The 17,730-nt window shown below is 41.8% G+C and overlaps 2 protein-coding genes across 2 annotated transcripts; both read right to left on the reverse strand.

Moving 5' to 3' along the window:
- Positions 1-2,221: 2,221 nt before the first annotated feature.
- On the reverse strand, positions 2,222-9,300 carry cyp4v2a (cytochrome P450, family 4, subfamily V, member 2a). Its single transcript, XM_086211873.1, has 11 exons — positions 8,979-9,300; positions 8,774-8,886; positions 8,051-8,136; positions 7,402-7,592; positions 7,248-7,317; positions 7,017-7,143; positions 6,767-6,940; positions 5,368-5,470; positions 4,727-4,861; positions 3,301-3,480; positions 2,222-3,200 (listed from the first exon to the last, which is right to left on the reverse strand). Exons 1-11 carry the CDS (start codon positions 9,169-9,171, stop codon positions 3,037-3,039), a joined length of 1,536 nt encoding a protein of 511 aa, XP_086067999.1. The 5' UTR covers positions 9,172-9,300; the 3' UTR covers positions 2,222-3,036.
- Positions 9,301-10,656: 1,356 nt separating this feature from the next.
- Positions 10,657-15,151, reverse strand: tlr3 (toll-like receptor 3). Its single transcript, XM_086211872.1, is given in 6 exon segments — positions 10,657-10,753; positions 10,755-10,899; positions 11,001-12,856; positions 13,023-13,217; positions 13,554-14,027; positions 14,602-15,151. Coding segments are annotated over 5 exon segments (2,706 nt in total). The 5' UTR covers positions 14,010-14,027; positions 14,602-15,151; the 3' UTR covers positions 10,657-10,699.
- Between the last annotated feature and the right edge of the window lie 2,579 nt (positions 15,152-17,730).

Consider the following 17,730-nt stretch of genomic DNA (forward strand, 5'->3'; position numbering starts at 1 on the left):
GGATTTAATGTCAAACTTGAAAAATTCTGGCGAACTCAGGGGATTGTCAATGTCAGTTTGTTCACTGCGTGTTCTAATTGCAGTGTGTGTTTCATTTAATAGTTTGACCAGTATATGTCTTTTTTTCCCCTTCTTTTTCTAAAACTCTTATTACTCTTAAATCATTTTTAATTCATGAGAATCTGTGCAACATCTGGATTAAGTGTCGTGGATCTCAGCAAAGACTGGAAACACATTTATTAGTCCGTTTTGAAGTGACATTGCGTATTTATCATGTGTCATTCAAATGTCAGGAAACTGAAAGAATGTGGGACTCACAGGCTATAAACTGCACACATGCTGAACACATCTGTCACTCACATTTACATGAAGCCGCTGGGCACTGAGACAGGAAAAAGACCAGATAGATTCTGCTGTTTCTGCTGTTCCCTCATCTTACTCTCCCGCTCTCTCTCTCTCTCTCTCTCTCTCTCTCTCTCTCTCTCTCTCTCACACACACACACACACACACACACACGCGCACACACACTCACACATCCTTACTTTTACCTTGCACAGAGATACTAAAGAATACACTGCTGCCTCTCTCAGGTCATTTGGTTGTACTACACTATGTTTACATGCTGGGTACTACAATGAAGGTCATCTACCGCTCTTTACCCCCTGAAACAACTTCGCTATCTCCTTTTTCATAAGTCAATGTTTTTACTCCGTGGATCCGTAGCTGTTCCCTGTGCAGGGCCTCCTGGATGTCCAGGCCCGGCCGTGCCTGTGAGGGATTGTTAACCTCCAAGTTAGTAATTCATTTACTGACCTGCAGAGTCTTTGACAAGAGGTTACTAAATGCTTAGCATTTCTTATCGTGAAAGGGTAGTCTGTCTGTATATTCACCATGACATTTTAAATTGTTTCGTTATACAACCTGAAAAGGTTTCAGCTCAGACAACTGGTGTCTGTTAGGGGAAAGATCATGTTTGGGTTGAAATAGCAACTTTTGTGAGGTCACGAGTACCCCTTAATCACTATTACATGGATGACTCTACATTCGGGTAAATCCACAGTTGGCTGGGTCTGAAAGGGACACAAAGGTTGCCTTGTGTGCTGGCATGAGAGACAGACGCATCTCTGACTCACTATTTGATGACCTGGGGGGAGATGGAGCTCTCTCGATATCCCTTGAGAAGAGCCACAGGGTCAATCCACCACATCCTCACTGTTTTCCAGATTTAAGACACTTGAATACAAAAACTCAACACTCGAACAATCAAAAATGGTATGTGAGCCAAGAAGGTTACTGTCAATTTTACTGTTTAATGGATTTAAACTGAAAGGGAAAGAATGCTTCATCGTTAGAAACCACCTTAAGAGAGGCATAATGTCCTGAAAATCAATCTCCCTACTAATGCTGTGCACTAAAGTGTGCACAAGCTCTTTTTATCCAAGCCATTTATTAGAGACTCTCAGAGGAATTAACTCTTCCTGCCTCACTGGGAGCACAGGCGCCTCTGCTCTATCCAGCCATTGATTGGAGGTGTGCTCAATAATTCAAATAATAGCATTGGAAAAGAGCGCACAATTCATCATCAGTCATGTCATTTTGGTGTAAGGCAATGACCCTTGCTGGCATACCAGCTAAATCATCCCATGACATTATGGATGGGGTCATTTATAACTGTGTCATGCTATGATTACTACTTTGTTACCATTGATTCATCTGACCTCAATGGGATTCAGGAAGCGTTCTAGCCGGCGGGGTGATAGCAGGTCAAGACTTCTACCCTCACTTGTCTTATCAATGCTGAAAAAAAACCAAAATTATACTCACCATTGCATTCCAGTGGAAAGCATTCCTTAGTTCAGAGGGCCTTACTGAAGAACGTCTCTTTATCTCTCTTTAAAATGCAACAAGTCCCACATCTTGAGGAAACTGCATTACAAATACAGTATACTGTATACTGTATGTGGTTGTGGGAGAGTATTTGTGTGTGTAACTTTCTTGTAGGTCTTTGTTTTTGCTTTTTATTCATTTGTGTAGTTAATTTGTTTTTATTTTTTCAGGCAAAAGTCTCTTAGCTGTTCATCTTGTAAATACTTAACTGCTTGATAAGTACATGAAAATGCGATACTTAATCATTGTTTGCCTTTTTAATTATATATAAAAATCACTCTGTATAATATAAAATGGAAATAATTCTTATTCTGGTCAAGTCAGCTTTTAGCATCTTTTTTTATTTAATTATGCGGCTGATCCTTTACTGTCTGACTCACAGACTTCATCAACCTCTCCACAAAACACAATCATCCAAGTAAAACCACAAGTTATTGAGTAGAATTCAAATTAGATCACTCAAGTGCTCAGATTAATCCTACATGTCGGTGATTAATCCCCTGCTGGATGTGTATTAGCTAATGCAACTTTTTCAGCTGCCAGAAGTTTGTGATTCAGTTTCTTTCTGACCTCTCTAGTTGTCACCTGAAGGTCAGATGGTACCGCCTTTTAATCAGATTAAAAAAAAACAATTATAAAAGTAGACTAAGAAAGACAACTCGAATCAACTGTTAATGGTGTGGTTCACAATAGTCTTCAACCTCACACTTCCTCAGGCATGACAACCAGTCAGACAAGGACAAGGAAAAAAAAAAAAAAACAAGGGTTTAAATGTTTAGAGGACAAGCTGCACAAACAAAAGGTTTATCTTTGTTCAATCTAATGTTTGTACATGGCATGAATATTAAGCTCTCTCCGGCACATCCAGGGGCTCAGGGATTTCTGTACAAGCTAACACAGCCCAAAATATTTACCTTCCATAAGATTTCCTCAAGATTCACAGCTAAAGAACAGAAAAGGAACTGAAGGGCTAAAATAGCGTAAGAGAAATAGTCCTACAAAACCGTATGCAGGATATATTCTTTTCCTTAAAGGCAATGTGATGTAGACAAGCTGCATTTGCAGTTCTGGAAAATATTCAAAGAACATAAGCAGAGATGAATTTAGATAAAGAGGAAATTCTTCAGCAGGTGTTCGTTGAAAGGCTTCTAATGCATCTCCTTTTCCAGTTTGATCCAGATGCCTCTCTCTGGTCGGAGTATCAGCTCTCCCATCGGCCGCAGCTCTTCACGTTTCTGACAAGCTTCAACACTGAAGTTCCGCAGGATGGAGGACAGAACAACCTTCTCCTCCATTAGTGCGAAGCGCTGACCTGAAGAACATTGTAACAGAAAGCAAACAGCAGTGATGCTTGAAGTGATACTGCAAGGCTTATTTATCAAAGCGACAAAGCGAAAGCATACTATTCGTACCGATACAGTTGCGGAGCCCAGCAGAAAAGGGGATGTACGCATACGGAGGTCTTCCCACGGAATTTTCAGGCAGAAAACGCTCAGGACGAAACTCCTCAGGCTCGGGGAAGTATCGCAGGTCACGGTGGAGAGAATACGTGATGATGATGGCGTTGGCACCTTTGGGCACTTTGAAACCATCTGGATGGGTGAAAGTAGTTGCAGAGGATAAATGAACTTCTTTTGCAGGAACTAATTTTACCGATTATGTGATAATGCAATTACTGCTTCAGCTTCAGCGAACAGATTCAATCTAAACAGCGGACTAGAATCCAGATGTTTGAATCCTGCACACAACCATGCTAAGAGTCTGAGTGCTATGGCCCAACCAGTAGACCAACAACTATCCCTTCAGCTATCAGAAAGTCAGGTAAATTAGTGCGTGTGTCTTCTATAGTTCTGCAAGAGTCTTACAGTTATCAGACAACTGGAGAATGGGCCACAACTGAAACGTTGTTTGCAGTATAAATATAATCCCAAAAGTGGGAAAAAGCGGTGGAAGTGATACTCAAAACAGTAACAAGTGCTTTAATCAACTAGAATTACCACTTCGGATGTGTGACTCTGATGACACAATGCTTTAACATTGTAACGTGTGTGAGAAAGCGAGTGCATAACTTTACTGGGAAGATACAGATTATGATTATGTCATCATCAAAATCTGCTCATAATCCCAACCACCAAAAACAGGTCTTCCAGACTACTGATCCAGAATACAGTCACCAGTGCTAATATCCTGCCAGTGGGCCTAGAACAGGCCTCAGGATCCAGGATCTATAGTTTGATCCAGATCTACTTACTCTTATCTTTCCGTCAACTTTTTTTTTTTTAGATATCCTGCTGATGAGCAAACTGGGACACAGTGACTGCAGTGATCACATGACCTCCTTGGCAGAGGTAATTTTTAGTTCCAGTAGAACAGAAAAAGTGAGCCAAGTTGCCTTTCACAGACCAGTTTATAGTGTGCGGTGATTAGATTCACTTTTAATCGGTTTTTATGTGCTGCAGTTTGCTGACCAAATTCTGAATCTGACTTCAGAATAGTTTTAAAAAAAATACCAAAAAAAACACAAAAACCCCAAAGATTGCCCGTGTTGTCTACTAGCAATGGCTGGATGCGTGGGAGGTTCTTTTTTGTTCTTTTTACAATTTTTTTTTTTGTGTCGCTAGACCTGATTCCTTGTTATCTTTCAATTAGACGACAACATGGTGAGGCTTTACTTTACCCCGCTGAGCTATCATGCAACATCATTTACCCTTTTCATCCCACCTGTGACTGACACCTGCCCTTGAAGCAAACCGTGAGGTTGCCGAATGAATCAGAAGGAACTCGAAAAACACGTGGGAGAACATGACAGCCTGAATGCAAAGGTCATGTGGGACTCACTGATATGACAATCTTCACACAGGCTGCGGGCAAAGAAGGGCACCGAGGGAAAGAGTCGCAGGGCCTCTTTGATCACACACTCCAGGTATTTGAGCTTCTTCAGATCGTCCATGTTAACAGGTCGATCTGATGCACCTTGGTACACAAGCCAGTAAGCATTGTTAAAGTCTAAGCAAAGAATGCAGATAAACACTTGATTACATTACATTGACATGAGAAATCATGGTGATGCACAACAGATACACCTCATTGGTTTGTTAACTCCGGCTGTGTTTAGAGGCTTAAATTCCTGCCCGTCGAACAGATTTGTAATTATTTGCAGATGCTCAGGTGCAAAAAAAAGGTTATGTAACAAGTGACTGTATAGTGAAAAAATGGGGAATGCATGTTAGCTATTGCTGCAAAGCCATTACGCTTAGATCATGGAAAAATACACGGAGGCTGTGGTAAAGCCACACAACAGTGAAAATAACTCAATTATTCTCTGTATTTTGGCAAGAAGATAATCCCTACAAGCTCCATTTGAGCTGTAAAGAGCAAATTAGTCTAAACAAAGATGAGTCAAAAGGCCTTTGGGCAGCAAAACAAATGATTTAATGAAAGTGAGAAGAAGTGTGGTGGCTCTGGAGAGGGCATGTTACCAAACACCTCCTGAAGCTCTTGCTGAACTTTGCTGTGCACCTCAGGGTGGGAGCCCAGCAGATGAAGGGCCCAGTTCATCGAGGCCGCTGTAGTATCGTGCCCCTGCAAAACAAAGGCACTTAAATGCAGAAAAACACAGTGTTTGGGACTTAAAAACCGAAGCATCACATTATCTGAGACTTTGAGGCTGCTCAGATTTTATTCTGCCAAATTCTCTAATGACCTTACAAGTTAGTTTCAACAACCCCGCAAGCATGAGCACAGTGGTTTGTCTGTCAGTAAAAAGAAATCCCAATATTGGACTGACTCCAGGAGGATGTATCTTGAGATCCTGAGTGTATCACTAATTTGGTCTGTCTGCTGTTTGGTGCTGAGCAGGTGGCAAAGGATAATCAGACAGTTTGTCTGTAAAAAAAAAAAATGCTTGTGAATGAAGCCAAGTCTCTAAATGATGTCCTCAGCACAAATTTGCACAAAATATTTCATCATTCAACAGTGCAGCCAGGGGCATTATGCTTTTGGGGTTCTTGTTTAATTTGGCACAAACGTCCACTTGGACTCGACAATGAACTGAAAATAGTTCAGAGGTCAAAGGTCATGGTCACTGCAATCTCAATCCTGTCGCATTCGCTGGAATGTGATTTCTAAGGGAAATGTCAACGCATCTGGCACAAACATGCAAGTCCCAAAACTGCAGGTGCAGATAGTCTGGGTTGATCCTTTGGACATGAAATGATGAAATGAATAAAAACTAAGTCATTGATTAAATTAGAAAACAATAAAGGTAAAACTGAGCACAAGTTAAATTCATGTTAACAGTGCTGGATAGTATTCTCATTCAGCTACTGCACCAATGGTATGTATTTCTGTGGACTTCACTACAATACAAGGGGAATCATTGTACTTTGTACTTCACTGCAATTATTTCAACCCATCAGTTACTTGTTGCTTTGCAAAAAAAGAGATTATGATGAAGATTATGAAGAAGAATTCTGAAGCCTGTCAACATGAAGAAGACACAATCAGAGAAGCACTACAGGCGCGCGCGCGCGCACACACACACACACACACACACACACACACACACACACACACACACACACACACACACACACACACACACAGATGCCACTTTAACATGTCATTTAGAGGTCAGTGGATCGAGGATTGAACGCTCCCAAGCAGTATGAGTACCATATCCGGGTCGAATTTCGAATGGAGACTTTTAACGGAGTATTATAATACATTTGCCAGAGTACCACATTTTCTATCTTTATTTCTACTTTTACTTAATTACCTACTTTTTCACCCCTGCATTTTAACAACAGTTCTGCACTCATTACTGGGGAGTACCACTATGATGCAGTATTTATACTCTGAGATGTTCTAAATATGTACCCTAAACATGAAGGTGTCAACCTCCTCCTGAATCTCCCGATGGCTCATGTGGTTGCCCTCATCGTCGGTGGTCTTCAGGAGCATGTCTAGGAACGCTCGTCTTTTCCTCAGACCCTGGTCTGACTCGCTGTCCGAGTCGGTCGAGGAGAGGCTCTCCGCTCTCTCGTGTATCACCTGAGAGGACATGAAGGTTGGATGTCAGAGCTGAATTCAGTGACAAAGTAATGAGCGCACCCGAACCATCACTTACGTTGTACGTAAAAGAATGGAGGGTCTTGAGGGTCTTGTCATGTTCTCTCCCCTCGCCAAAGTAATTGTATATTAAATCAGGCCAAAACCAAGGTTTCCTCTGCCTCCTACTGATGATGTCACTCATTCTAAAGATGAACATTCATGCACAAAAGGAAAAACACATGAATTAATTAGATCCTCTCCTGTTGTCGTAATGTTTATATCTACAAAAGCGATGAAAAGAACTCACTTGTACACACACTTGACGTACTCTGACTCCGAATTACTTTGGGCGTAAATCTTCTTTCCCATCGCCGTCTCTGTGTCAGATAACAAGCTGTGAGCAGCTTCCTGCCAGGTGAAGGGTTTGTCCGTGCATGCATACTTACAGTACACCAACTCACCACAGATAATGTCCAGGGCACAAAGGGTCACGTCACTGAAGCAATTGAATGGGCCCGCCCCCACCCGCTTCTCCAGCTTCTTCACCAGAAGCTCCGCCTGCTCGTTCATGACTTCCAAGAAGTCTGTCAGTATGGAGAAGTGGAAGGTTGGGGTCAACATCTTCCGCCGCCGACGCCATTTGTTGCCGGTGCTGATCATGGAGATGACACACAAGACTCATGCAAATGTGGATTTAACGAGCCCATAAAGTTTCATTTGTGTCGCCATCATGTTATTCTGTTGTCACTGACATTTTGGAGGGGTGTGTGGTTTAGTCGTCTCCTCTTTCTTTTTCTTCTTCTTTTCATGATCCCAAATAATTAATCTAAAAACCTTCAACAGTAAAGGAATCATCCTACATAATCAAAGAATGTGAATTTTACTGCTACAAATATAATGATCCGTCACATCCTCTTATAGTAGCCCCACCTTCTGCTCCCTGTCTCTACAAATATCATTTTGTACTCCTTTACAATATGAAATAGCTAAGCACAGCTCAGCTATTTCTTTACACTTCTCTACACCAGCGCGAGAGGCAGGGTTTCTGCTTTGTTAGTAACTGACAGGTTGTCAGCACTTGTTCACCTTGTTCAGAGGCAACTGTACTACCTGGTGAGCAGCCCGGTTCCCAGCCAGGGATGGAGGAACGTGTAGGCATAGGATTTGTCCAGATGAACAGGGTTGGTCAGAACTGCCTGCATAAAACCGTTTGAAGATTAAAAAAAAATGGAGTACATAACGAAATCAATGTCTTTTACAGTATTTGTGACTTATATAATAGTAAAATACATTGCATGAAATCATGTGCGTACTTGGAGGAGCATCTTAACCGACCTGGTGAAGTCTGGACTTCTCTGTTTCATAATTGTTTGTTTAAGCCAGCATTTTGGCTGGGACATTTGTGCAAATCTTTACTAAATTTTGACGTACCAAAAATAAGAATGAAACTAAAGGTGAACATTTAATCAAAATAATTGTAAAAAGGCCCACGGCAACATCCTAATCATGTGAGCTGACATTTTTTCATTGATAAGATGTGTCACAAAATACTTTCATAAATCAGTAGATGCCTAGACGATATTCTCGAGAAGCAGCCATCAAATTCTCTCTATTTATTAGTTTTTGCATTAAAATAGAAAAGAAAAAAATGACCATTCCTTCCAATCACGGTATCTCAGTCAGTCAGCCCCAGAAAATAGTGGAAAAATATATTAAAGTATATAGAACACAGATTCAAAAAATACAATTAATTTGACCTACATGTCTGGTTTCAATTGCGACACCCAGTGTTAAAGTTAGCGTGGAGGCACCGTGAGTGTTGCACTGCTATACCTCAACTGTCTCAGCATGATACAGAACCACAAATGGCACCATTCCAACCCAGATTTTAAACAGTGGTGCAGCAGCAAACTCTGTAGTGTAATCTACAATTTGACGAAAGAAATCTGAAACAACAAAAACAATCCCAGTGGCGGGATACAGACATGTTACCTCAGCATTTATGGAATTGTTGCAGCATTTTGGTTTTATATCTTACCTCCAGGATCAGCCTTGAACATGAGCGCGTTCCCTATGAATGGGTATGTTCTCTCCAGCTCTGGAATGTGCTTCATCTCAAACCATTTCTTCAAGTAACTGCTGAGCTGCGTGTAAGTGAAGTAAGTCAGACAAACAATGAAGATTCCAACTCCAAGTAAAGGGATAGTGTGGCTACCAAGCATAACAGCCATCTTGTTTTGTTTTGTTTTTGATTTTTTTCTGGCAGTGTCAGTTTACAAAAGTGTGCTCATCTGCTGCAGCAGCACCGATCAAGTGTGCAACCGCTGGTGGGGGGCTGTGGTCTTCTCTGCTCATGCCCCTCCTCCCCAGGAAGACCAACACACAGGGTTCATGGCAGCAGCTTTATATGGAGAGTGATTTATTATTCCTGAGCAGGATCATAGTCAAAGGACCCCCACAACCACCACCGTCAAAAAAGAAGAAAAAAACAAACAAAAAAAGCAAAAGCAGCAGTGGAAAGATATGAACAACTAAAATGAGCGGCAACAAAAACACTGGCACAAGTGATAAGAGGAAATGTTAATTATTTACCATGTGATATCTGACTGGCCCTGACTGACTTGCCTTTATCCTTTATTTTGTGCTTTCTTGTAGGCCAAATCATTTTGTGTCTTCAACCTGATAATACATCTTTTTTACCCTTCCCAGTGGGTTCCCACGCTTTCCTAAATCAGTGTGTATTTAATAGGTAACTAGAGTTATGAGCAAGAACCGATTCATTTCTCTTTTCACTATGACCTAAAAAAAAAACCTGTTCAGTCCTGATTCTGATTTGTTAAACACATGCAAGATAACATGATTACGTCATCGCCGTCAACTTTATAACATGTGGCACATACTCAGTAAAATATGTTCAACAGCTTGCAGTATTAGTTTTGCTTAAATGTAAATATAAACGCATCCCATTCATTAAACATCAGCAACGTAAATCTACAACTGTGTGGTTCACCTGTACCCTTTATATTTATACGTCTAATGATGGTAGGCAGTTTATTATCATATTTCAAGTCGTTATATGAAAAAAGTGCCATTTATGTCCTATTTTCCGCAATTATGTTGCAGTAACGCAGGCGATAACAGGGCTTCACACTGGAACCCAGCCTGGTTGCCTGGTTCTAAGGTACAACATTCTTTGTAAAACTGGTTTCAAGACAGTTTTTTGAAGTGCTGTTGTGTCCAAGTAAATCCACTAGATGTCACTATGACTTAATAAAACCTGACTGTTTCCTAGTGCAATTCAGGCCTTTTTCTTCACTTTTACCTCTGCAATGCCACACTCGGCTTATCATTTAATACATGTCACGAGACTTTCAAGCTCAGCTTCACTCAAATCAACATCCTGCTGTCGCAGACCATGACTGGCAACTGATTGGCAGCTATAACTCTATAAGTTCATACATTTTTATAGCGATTACCTTTCAGGGTAAGATTGCGTCGTGAAACTGCGACTGCAATAAATTCCTATCCAAAAATCTGTAATGTACAAAATTTACTCAGTAAATAACTAAAAAAAATGTAAAAAAAAGACTCATCCAAACTTCCTTTTTCAGCCTGTAAACAAGACACAAGGGAATATGATGTAAATGTCCCTCAAGCAGGTAAATGAAAGGCAGATAAACTTGAGCGTAGACTTGAAATACATTTAAATCTTTTCTCATAAACGGAGTTAATGCCCCAATCGATTAGTCATCCCAAGTGCTATGAGGAGCTTCTGGTGGAAGGCAGGGACTCTCTCCCTCTGGACCGGCCAGTGGATGATGCAGCAGGAGCGTAACATGCCCCTACGGATGAAGAGGGACTGAGATAACTTGTAATCGTGCACATCCTGCAGGAAGACCAGGATCACGGAGTCCCTACTGGCTTCAATCACCTCTTGAAGAGCGTAATGGGCTTTAAATCTGGATGGAAAAACATAAAGGGAAGAGGTTGAAAAATATGTATACTTACTTTTTTGTAATTGACCGTGACCTAATAATGTAGCATTATGTGTATAATTTACCGACAACACCAGGGATCCTTGAGAAGACTCTCCGTGACAACAAACAGGATTTTCCTGGAACTCCTCATATTATCCACGATGGAATCCAACAGAGGTATACCAGGAACTGCATCCCGATCCTCCAAACAGAACTTGCAGTTTTCATTCTCTAAAGGGACCATCCTTCTCTCCACCCAGTTGGCCTCTTCCTCTGCGTGTATGATGTAAGCATCATATTCAAACTGTCTGCCCTCTTCAACTGTGGCGTCGCTAAATCCTAAAGTGCGATTGATGAGGATGGTCCAATAAAACTGGATCCTCCAACCATGGAACCGTACTATAAGTGCAGTTACAATGAGCATGAGAACAACCGTGCTGTTTAGTATGAAAAGAGTCTGAAATGGGGTCATGTCTTTGCAAGACAGTGTGTCAAAGTCCATAACCGATTTGTTAAAATAAGCTAGCGGTGTGTTGCACGTGTATTGGTCACTAAGACCCCGCACCCAGGTGTTATTTGTGTTATTCAACCATGTCACAAACCACAACATGCTCTCACAGGTACAGTCAAATGGGTTTCTGTCCATGAAGAGCATGCTGAGGTTCCTCAGAGGCGTTTTGAACACTTGAGGCCTCACAGCTGTGATCAGGTTCCTCTCTAAATGTAAAACCTGCAGTGAGGTCAGACTGTCAAATATGGAGTCCTGGAGGCTGTTGAGGAGATTGTTGGCTAAGCCCAGCTCACGGAGGTTACTCAACCCCCTCAGCGCCTCCTCTGGAATCTCATCCAACCCGTTGTTATCCATATGTAAGGTGACCAAGTTCGATAAACCTTTGAGAAACAACACAGGCCCGCCAAGGTTGGCATCCTTCCACAGCCGAGCAAAGTTATTGTGTTGGAGCTTCAGGACCCTCAGGCTAACAAGTCCCTCCAACAGACTTGGTCTGATGTTAGCAATGTTGTTATTGCTGAGATCCAGGTAGGTGAGGTTGGTCAAGGGCCTGAATGGAGAGGGATCCTTGTTCAAGGCTTGGACTGTCAGGCTACTAGCTAAAGTCAAGACCCTTAGACTGGGCACACTGTCAAAAGACGTGGTGCTTAGATTGACTGTCTGATGGTTATAGGACATGTAAATCTCCTGAATTTGGTTTAATCCTTCAAACTCTCTTCCTTTAAGCGGTTGCTTGATAAAATTAGCCTCCAGAAGGAGAATGGTGAGGTTTCCCAAAACAGAAAAACTTCCATTATTAATCTGTACTATAGCTGTTCGTATGAGGTTGAGCTTCCTGAGGGTGGATCCCGCCAGTGAGACCAGACTCTTGTTGGTGATGTTTTTCAGTGACGTCCAACTGCTCCAGCTTAAATCAAGTTCTTTCAGATTTATTAAGCCCGTAAAGGTGTGTTCCGTGACTTCCCGAACTGCAGTTCCCTGTAAAATTAAACTCTCCAGGTCTCTTAAAGGTTGGAAGGAGAAATTGTCAATAATGGGAGTGGCAGAAGTATGACTTTTCACCAAGGCTCTTGTCAAGTTGAGTGTTTTCAAACTTTTCAACCCCTGAAAAGTAAATCTGGTCAGATGCTTGATGTTGTTGTAAGCCAGGTTGAGAGTTTGTAGTCTGGACAACCACTGAAAGGAGCCTTCTTCAATTTTCCCCAAGCCATTAGCAGACAGATCCAGAAAGGTTAGGTTTGTTTGCTGCAGCCCTGAAAAGGTCGTGTTGGTGAGTGTGACAAGCTTCATCTTCCGGAGAGACAGAGTTTTAATGGCTGTACTTGTCAGCTCTTTGCAGAGTTTAGAAATAACCAGAGTGCCAATTTCGCTCTCGTCCATGATTAAAGTATGTAGACCTTGAATAGGCGTAAAGCAACCAGGCTCCAACTGAAAAAAGAAAAAAAATGCACTTAAGACCTTTTTTTTTTTTTTTGTGGCGTGATGAAAAGAGGAAACAAAACACATAACTGAGAGCGGCATGCAGTTCCAACTTTCTACTACTAGTTCAAATTTTAACAGCACAATTTCATTTCCTGTTGCTTTCTACACTTACTGATTTTAGAGCCGTACATGACAGGTTGAGAAACTGCAGAGAAGACGGATGGCTGAGGAAGGAAAAGTCATCTCTGGCCAAAGTGGTGAAGCTGTTGAATCCCAGAGTGAGGTTCAGCAGGCTGGGCAGCTGAGGCTGAGAGCCCAGCTTGGCCGACAAAAGGTTGTTTTTAGACACATCCAGAAATTTCAGGCTCTGTGAAATATGAAAGGAGAGTTAAAAACCAAATCGAGTTCAATTTTATGCATTATATAGAACAATACATAAATCGCACTAAGAGTTCCAACCAAATAAAGTAGGCAAGGAGGAAAGAATCTAGGGATCATCATCATCATAGAAGAGCACACGGGAAATAACGGGGAAGTGACTACAGATTGGCTGGATGGTTAAAATCTGTTACACACTGTGACACAAAAAGCCTTTTGTCATTCAAACTGTAAATTCATGTCTATTTTTGGTCAGACATCAAACATTTTCCTCATTCACTATTCCCCATCTGGCAACACTGTCCAATCCTCCAGTCTTGTGTACCTGCAGCGGAGTGAAGGGTTCTCCCTTCAGCTTCAGCCGATTACTCGCCAGATTCAACCCGGTCAGGCTGGTGCACAGGCTCACGTCCCCTTTGTCCAGAACATGCACCTCATTGTGTTCCATAATCAGCGTTTGCAGCAGAGGCAGCGTCTGGCACACGCCCCCATCCAGCTTAGTGATACTGTTGAAGCTGATGTCCAGGTGGAGGAGGCCCGTGTACGGGGTTAATGACGGGCGGGGAATCCGAACTAATCTGTTGTGAGACATATCCAAAATGGTGATGTTCCTGGGAAGGTTAGGAGGGACGGCACTGAGGCGGAGGCGGCTGCAGTCAGCTTTGCCATCCTGCACGGAGCAGGAGGTCTTCTTCTGGGAGGCCGCACAAGGTCGCGACCCCATCATGATATAACATATCCCAATCAGGCCTGTCAGGAGATGGAGGCGGGGGGCACCCATCGCCTCTGCTTCATAAACCTTGTTCCAAAAGAGCCAGAAAGATGTAAAAGTATTAAACCTGTCATAGCAAAGCGAAGAACACTTATGAAGTGACAATAGCAAGCGTGGTGCCATTTTACACAATGGCACACGTAGAGGAAGGGAAGAAAGTTCTGGTTATGAATAAATGTGCAGTAAGAGTCTCTCTTTTAAGATTTGTCCAAACTCAATTTTATTGATACAGAACCCGATCTCCCTGGAAGGGTTATCCGCTAACAGAGAAGAAAAGCTTGATGAAGACAAATTGTGAGTGTGGTCGTAATTTTTGCGCAAACTGAATTTCTCCAGTTCCATTCATCATTATTATAATTTGTTTTATTGCTCCGTGCATCCTTAGGTTTCATTCATAGGCCCAATGCAACCAAAGCTATTATATTTTCTTCATTATCATTATTATATTTTCATCATAAGACATAGAATAGACAACATCTTTCTAATAAAAGTCGTTAGTGTTCTTAAAACATACACCAAAGTACTGCACCATTGTCATCACCATGTCACCATTCCACTCGTTTTAAGAATATTTTGGATCGAACATCCTCAAAGTTCTTACCAGATTTTTCAAGATTTAAAACGAAGCAGTCCCATCCACCGCCGGGCTAAATCCTTCTTCGAGACGTGCGACAGACGAGATGAAGCAGTCACTGCTGCCACGAAACATTAAGAATAAGGATATGAGATTAGGAATTCCGGTTTCGCTTCTGCACGATCCCGTTTGCTGGCTGTCTACAAACTGCACTGCGAAACCAGTGTCATTGCCTCACTCCAGGTTCTTAAAGCAAAGAATTTGACCCGCGACTCTCGCAGTGTTTAGTTTGTACCAGAGTCTTTACGGTATTGAGATAGTTTTTAAGGCCAGATGTTTACCTTTCTTTTTTTTTCTTTTTCATTTTTTCAGCTCATATTTCGGTTTGCTACTTACGACAGAGAAGCACATCAGCATACGAATGGTTTCCTTTTTAACTTTCTTAAAACCTCCAGCTCGAGTTAAACTCAGACAGACGCGTATGATGACGCAATTTAGAATACGTAACTACCGTAAATCCACGAGTAGACAAGATAGAATAAAACTTGAGCTGCGATGCTGCTGTAAACAGTTATTCTAACGATTTCGGACCTTGTATTAGTTCAGAAGTTTGCATCCGGCTCTCTTGTGCATCATTATCAAATTGTCCAGGGTGTTTGAGCTATCCAGACTGTAGCTTAGCTTCATGAGATGAGCCTCACCCATCCTGTATGGAGGGAGTGTTTAACCTTGTCCCGGCATGTACCGGAAACATGCATGCTCGGTTAACAGGAGTTTGAATATTTCTAACTGCATCTGCAGTTGTGGTCATGAACTGTGACAGGTGATGAGTCCAAACCTCCTCGGCCCACTGCCAAAATGGGTGGGAGTAGTACAGGATTACTTTGTATGTGCAGGTCATAATTCACAGAACAGGTGGCACAAATATGTTTACTTAGTGTACTTTCAGAAAGTAACAGTATTTTAGATTTTAAAAAACATCATGAAGAAAGTTAAAATACAAATATTTTAAATAAAAATACAACATTTTTAAAAAGGGGCCAATTTTGTTTACAGATTTTTAATACTTTTTAACTTTTTGTTTTGTTTTATTAAGAACTCACAGTAAAATAAGATTAGGAAGTGAACTGTATAAAAATAAAAAGTGACCTCTGCACACATTTATGTTTTTATTACCAGGCTGCAAAGACAGCAAGTCAACAGTTTTCCCTAACAGATGGAGCTGAATGATTCCCTCGGCTGCGGCTTGTGACGGCTTCCTATTAGGTCTGCAGTGGTCATGAAACAAAAGACAGCCAACACAATGGAAGTGGGTGCTCATATCAGTGCACAGGAGGAGGTTGTGTTCACACAGTCTACACGTCACACATTCAGATGGTTCTGCACCCTGAAAGAATGTGTGACACTGACACAGTTGTTATTTTCAGTTTTTATTTCTACAAGCACAGGGGATCTGTATTTCAACTCCCGTGGGCCTGCCCTTCATGCTCTATACTGGGATAAGATCAATAGACCAGAACTAAACAATCACTTCCACAATGGGGGGCTACCTGTACTATCTGTTACAGGCCTCTTTGCTCAAGTGTAATTCAGAGGTGCTGAACCAGAGGTGGGTGTAAGAAAATATGTCCCTCTCATGTCATATGTGTGACGTTTAATGAGAGTGATGTGGGGAACCAGTGGCGTGACACAAGCAGTTGCCCTCTTCCTGTTCCCAAACAAAGATTTCTCTAAACAAGGAATTCAAATAACCAAAGCAGTTTATTTTACAAACTTCAAAATGAAAACATACAGTACTGGCTTCAGGGTAGAGCATTGCCTAAAATAACAAACCAAACACAAATAGGGAAAAAGGCCGAGTCTTACCAATAAAATAAAAAGAGGAACCAAAAGACAATCACTGAACCTAAACTTCTTATTAGATAAACAAGAGAAAAAGGTTACAAAATAAATAGGCTCCCCCAACACACTTCTATATATAACTGCTTGGTGTTATTATTAACATCCATCCATCCATTGTCTTCCGCTTATTCCTATTAAGGGGTCGCGGGGGGGGGGGGGGTGCTGGAGCCTGTTATCATAAACAATATTTACAAAAACTGATATTTTCAGTCATGAGAAAACAGATACTTAAATGCCCACAGGAAACAAGAAACGAATGTTTGGCCGTAGCAGCAACCAAAGAACAAAATACTCCAAATTCTATAAAACTTACCATCAAGTAACAACACACTATAACAAATCTCACCTTGCCTGGGCAGCAGGAACCTGTAGCTACACACACTCTAGTTCTGAGAACACACACAGTTGTGGTTGGGACAGGAAGCAGGAAGGAACTTAGCTGGCTTTTAAACTTTTACAACTTTTAAAGGAGCAGGTCAACTGCAGTCAGCTGCACACCTGTAACCCAATCTTCCATTCACACACACACACACACACACACACACACACACACACACACACACACACACACACACACACACACACACACACACACATACACACACACACACACACACACGCACACACACACACACACACGCACTCACACAGAACTCCTCACCTACAAAAAGAAGCACCAACCCATCACCCTGGTCCTCACAGCGCTCCACTGGCTCCCCATCCATTGCCACATTAATTTTAAACTTCTGCTGACTGTCTACAAATCTCTCCATGGTCTGGCCCCCTCCTACCTGTCTGATCTTTTACACCACCACACCTCCTCCAGAGCATTACGGCCAGCTGATCAGCTGCTGCTGGAGGTGCCCTCTTACAGTCAATGACTTTAACCCTTTTCCTTTTGCCTTAGTTTATTCCTGTGTTTATTGCACTTCAAGCATTTTAATGTGAAGCACTTTGGTGCTACTACTTCTACTACAGAAGAGGGGAGGTAAAAGAGCCATGAGCACAATACAAAAACACTAATTTGACAACAGTCGTCAGAGGAATGTGACCTCAACTGTTCAAGCTTTACAGAAGTGGGACTCTTATTTCAAATGACATTATGGCCAATGATTGTTTTTAAAATGACCACTAGAGAGCAGCAAAGGACTGTGTTTTTGTGCCTCTCATGTTCCCAGCATTAATAATTCAGGCTCAGTACGTTTTGATCCAGCAACACAGTGGTGTTTTGAGTCACTGTTTAGTAGAAAAGGA

The sequence above is a fragment of the Aulostomus chinensis genome, chromosome 8, assembly GCF_037954235.1.
Source record: "Aulostomus chinensis isolate RoL2024-O1b breed Wild chromosome 8, RoL_Achi_v1.0, whole genome shotgun sequence".
NCBI classification, from domain to species: domain Eukaryota; kingdom Metazoa; phylum Chordata; class Actinopteri; order Syngnathiformes; family Aulostomidae; genus Aulostomus; species Aulostomus chinensis.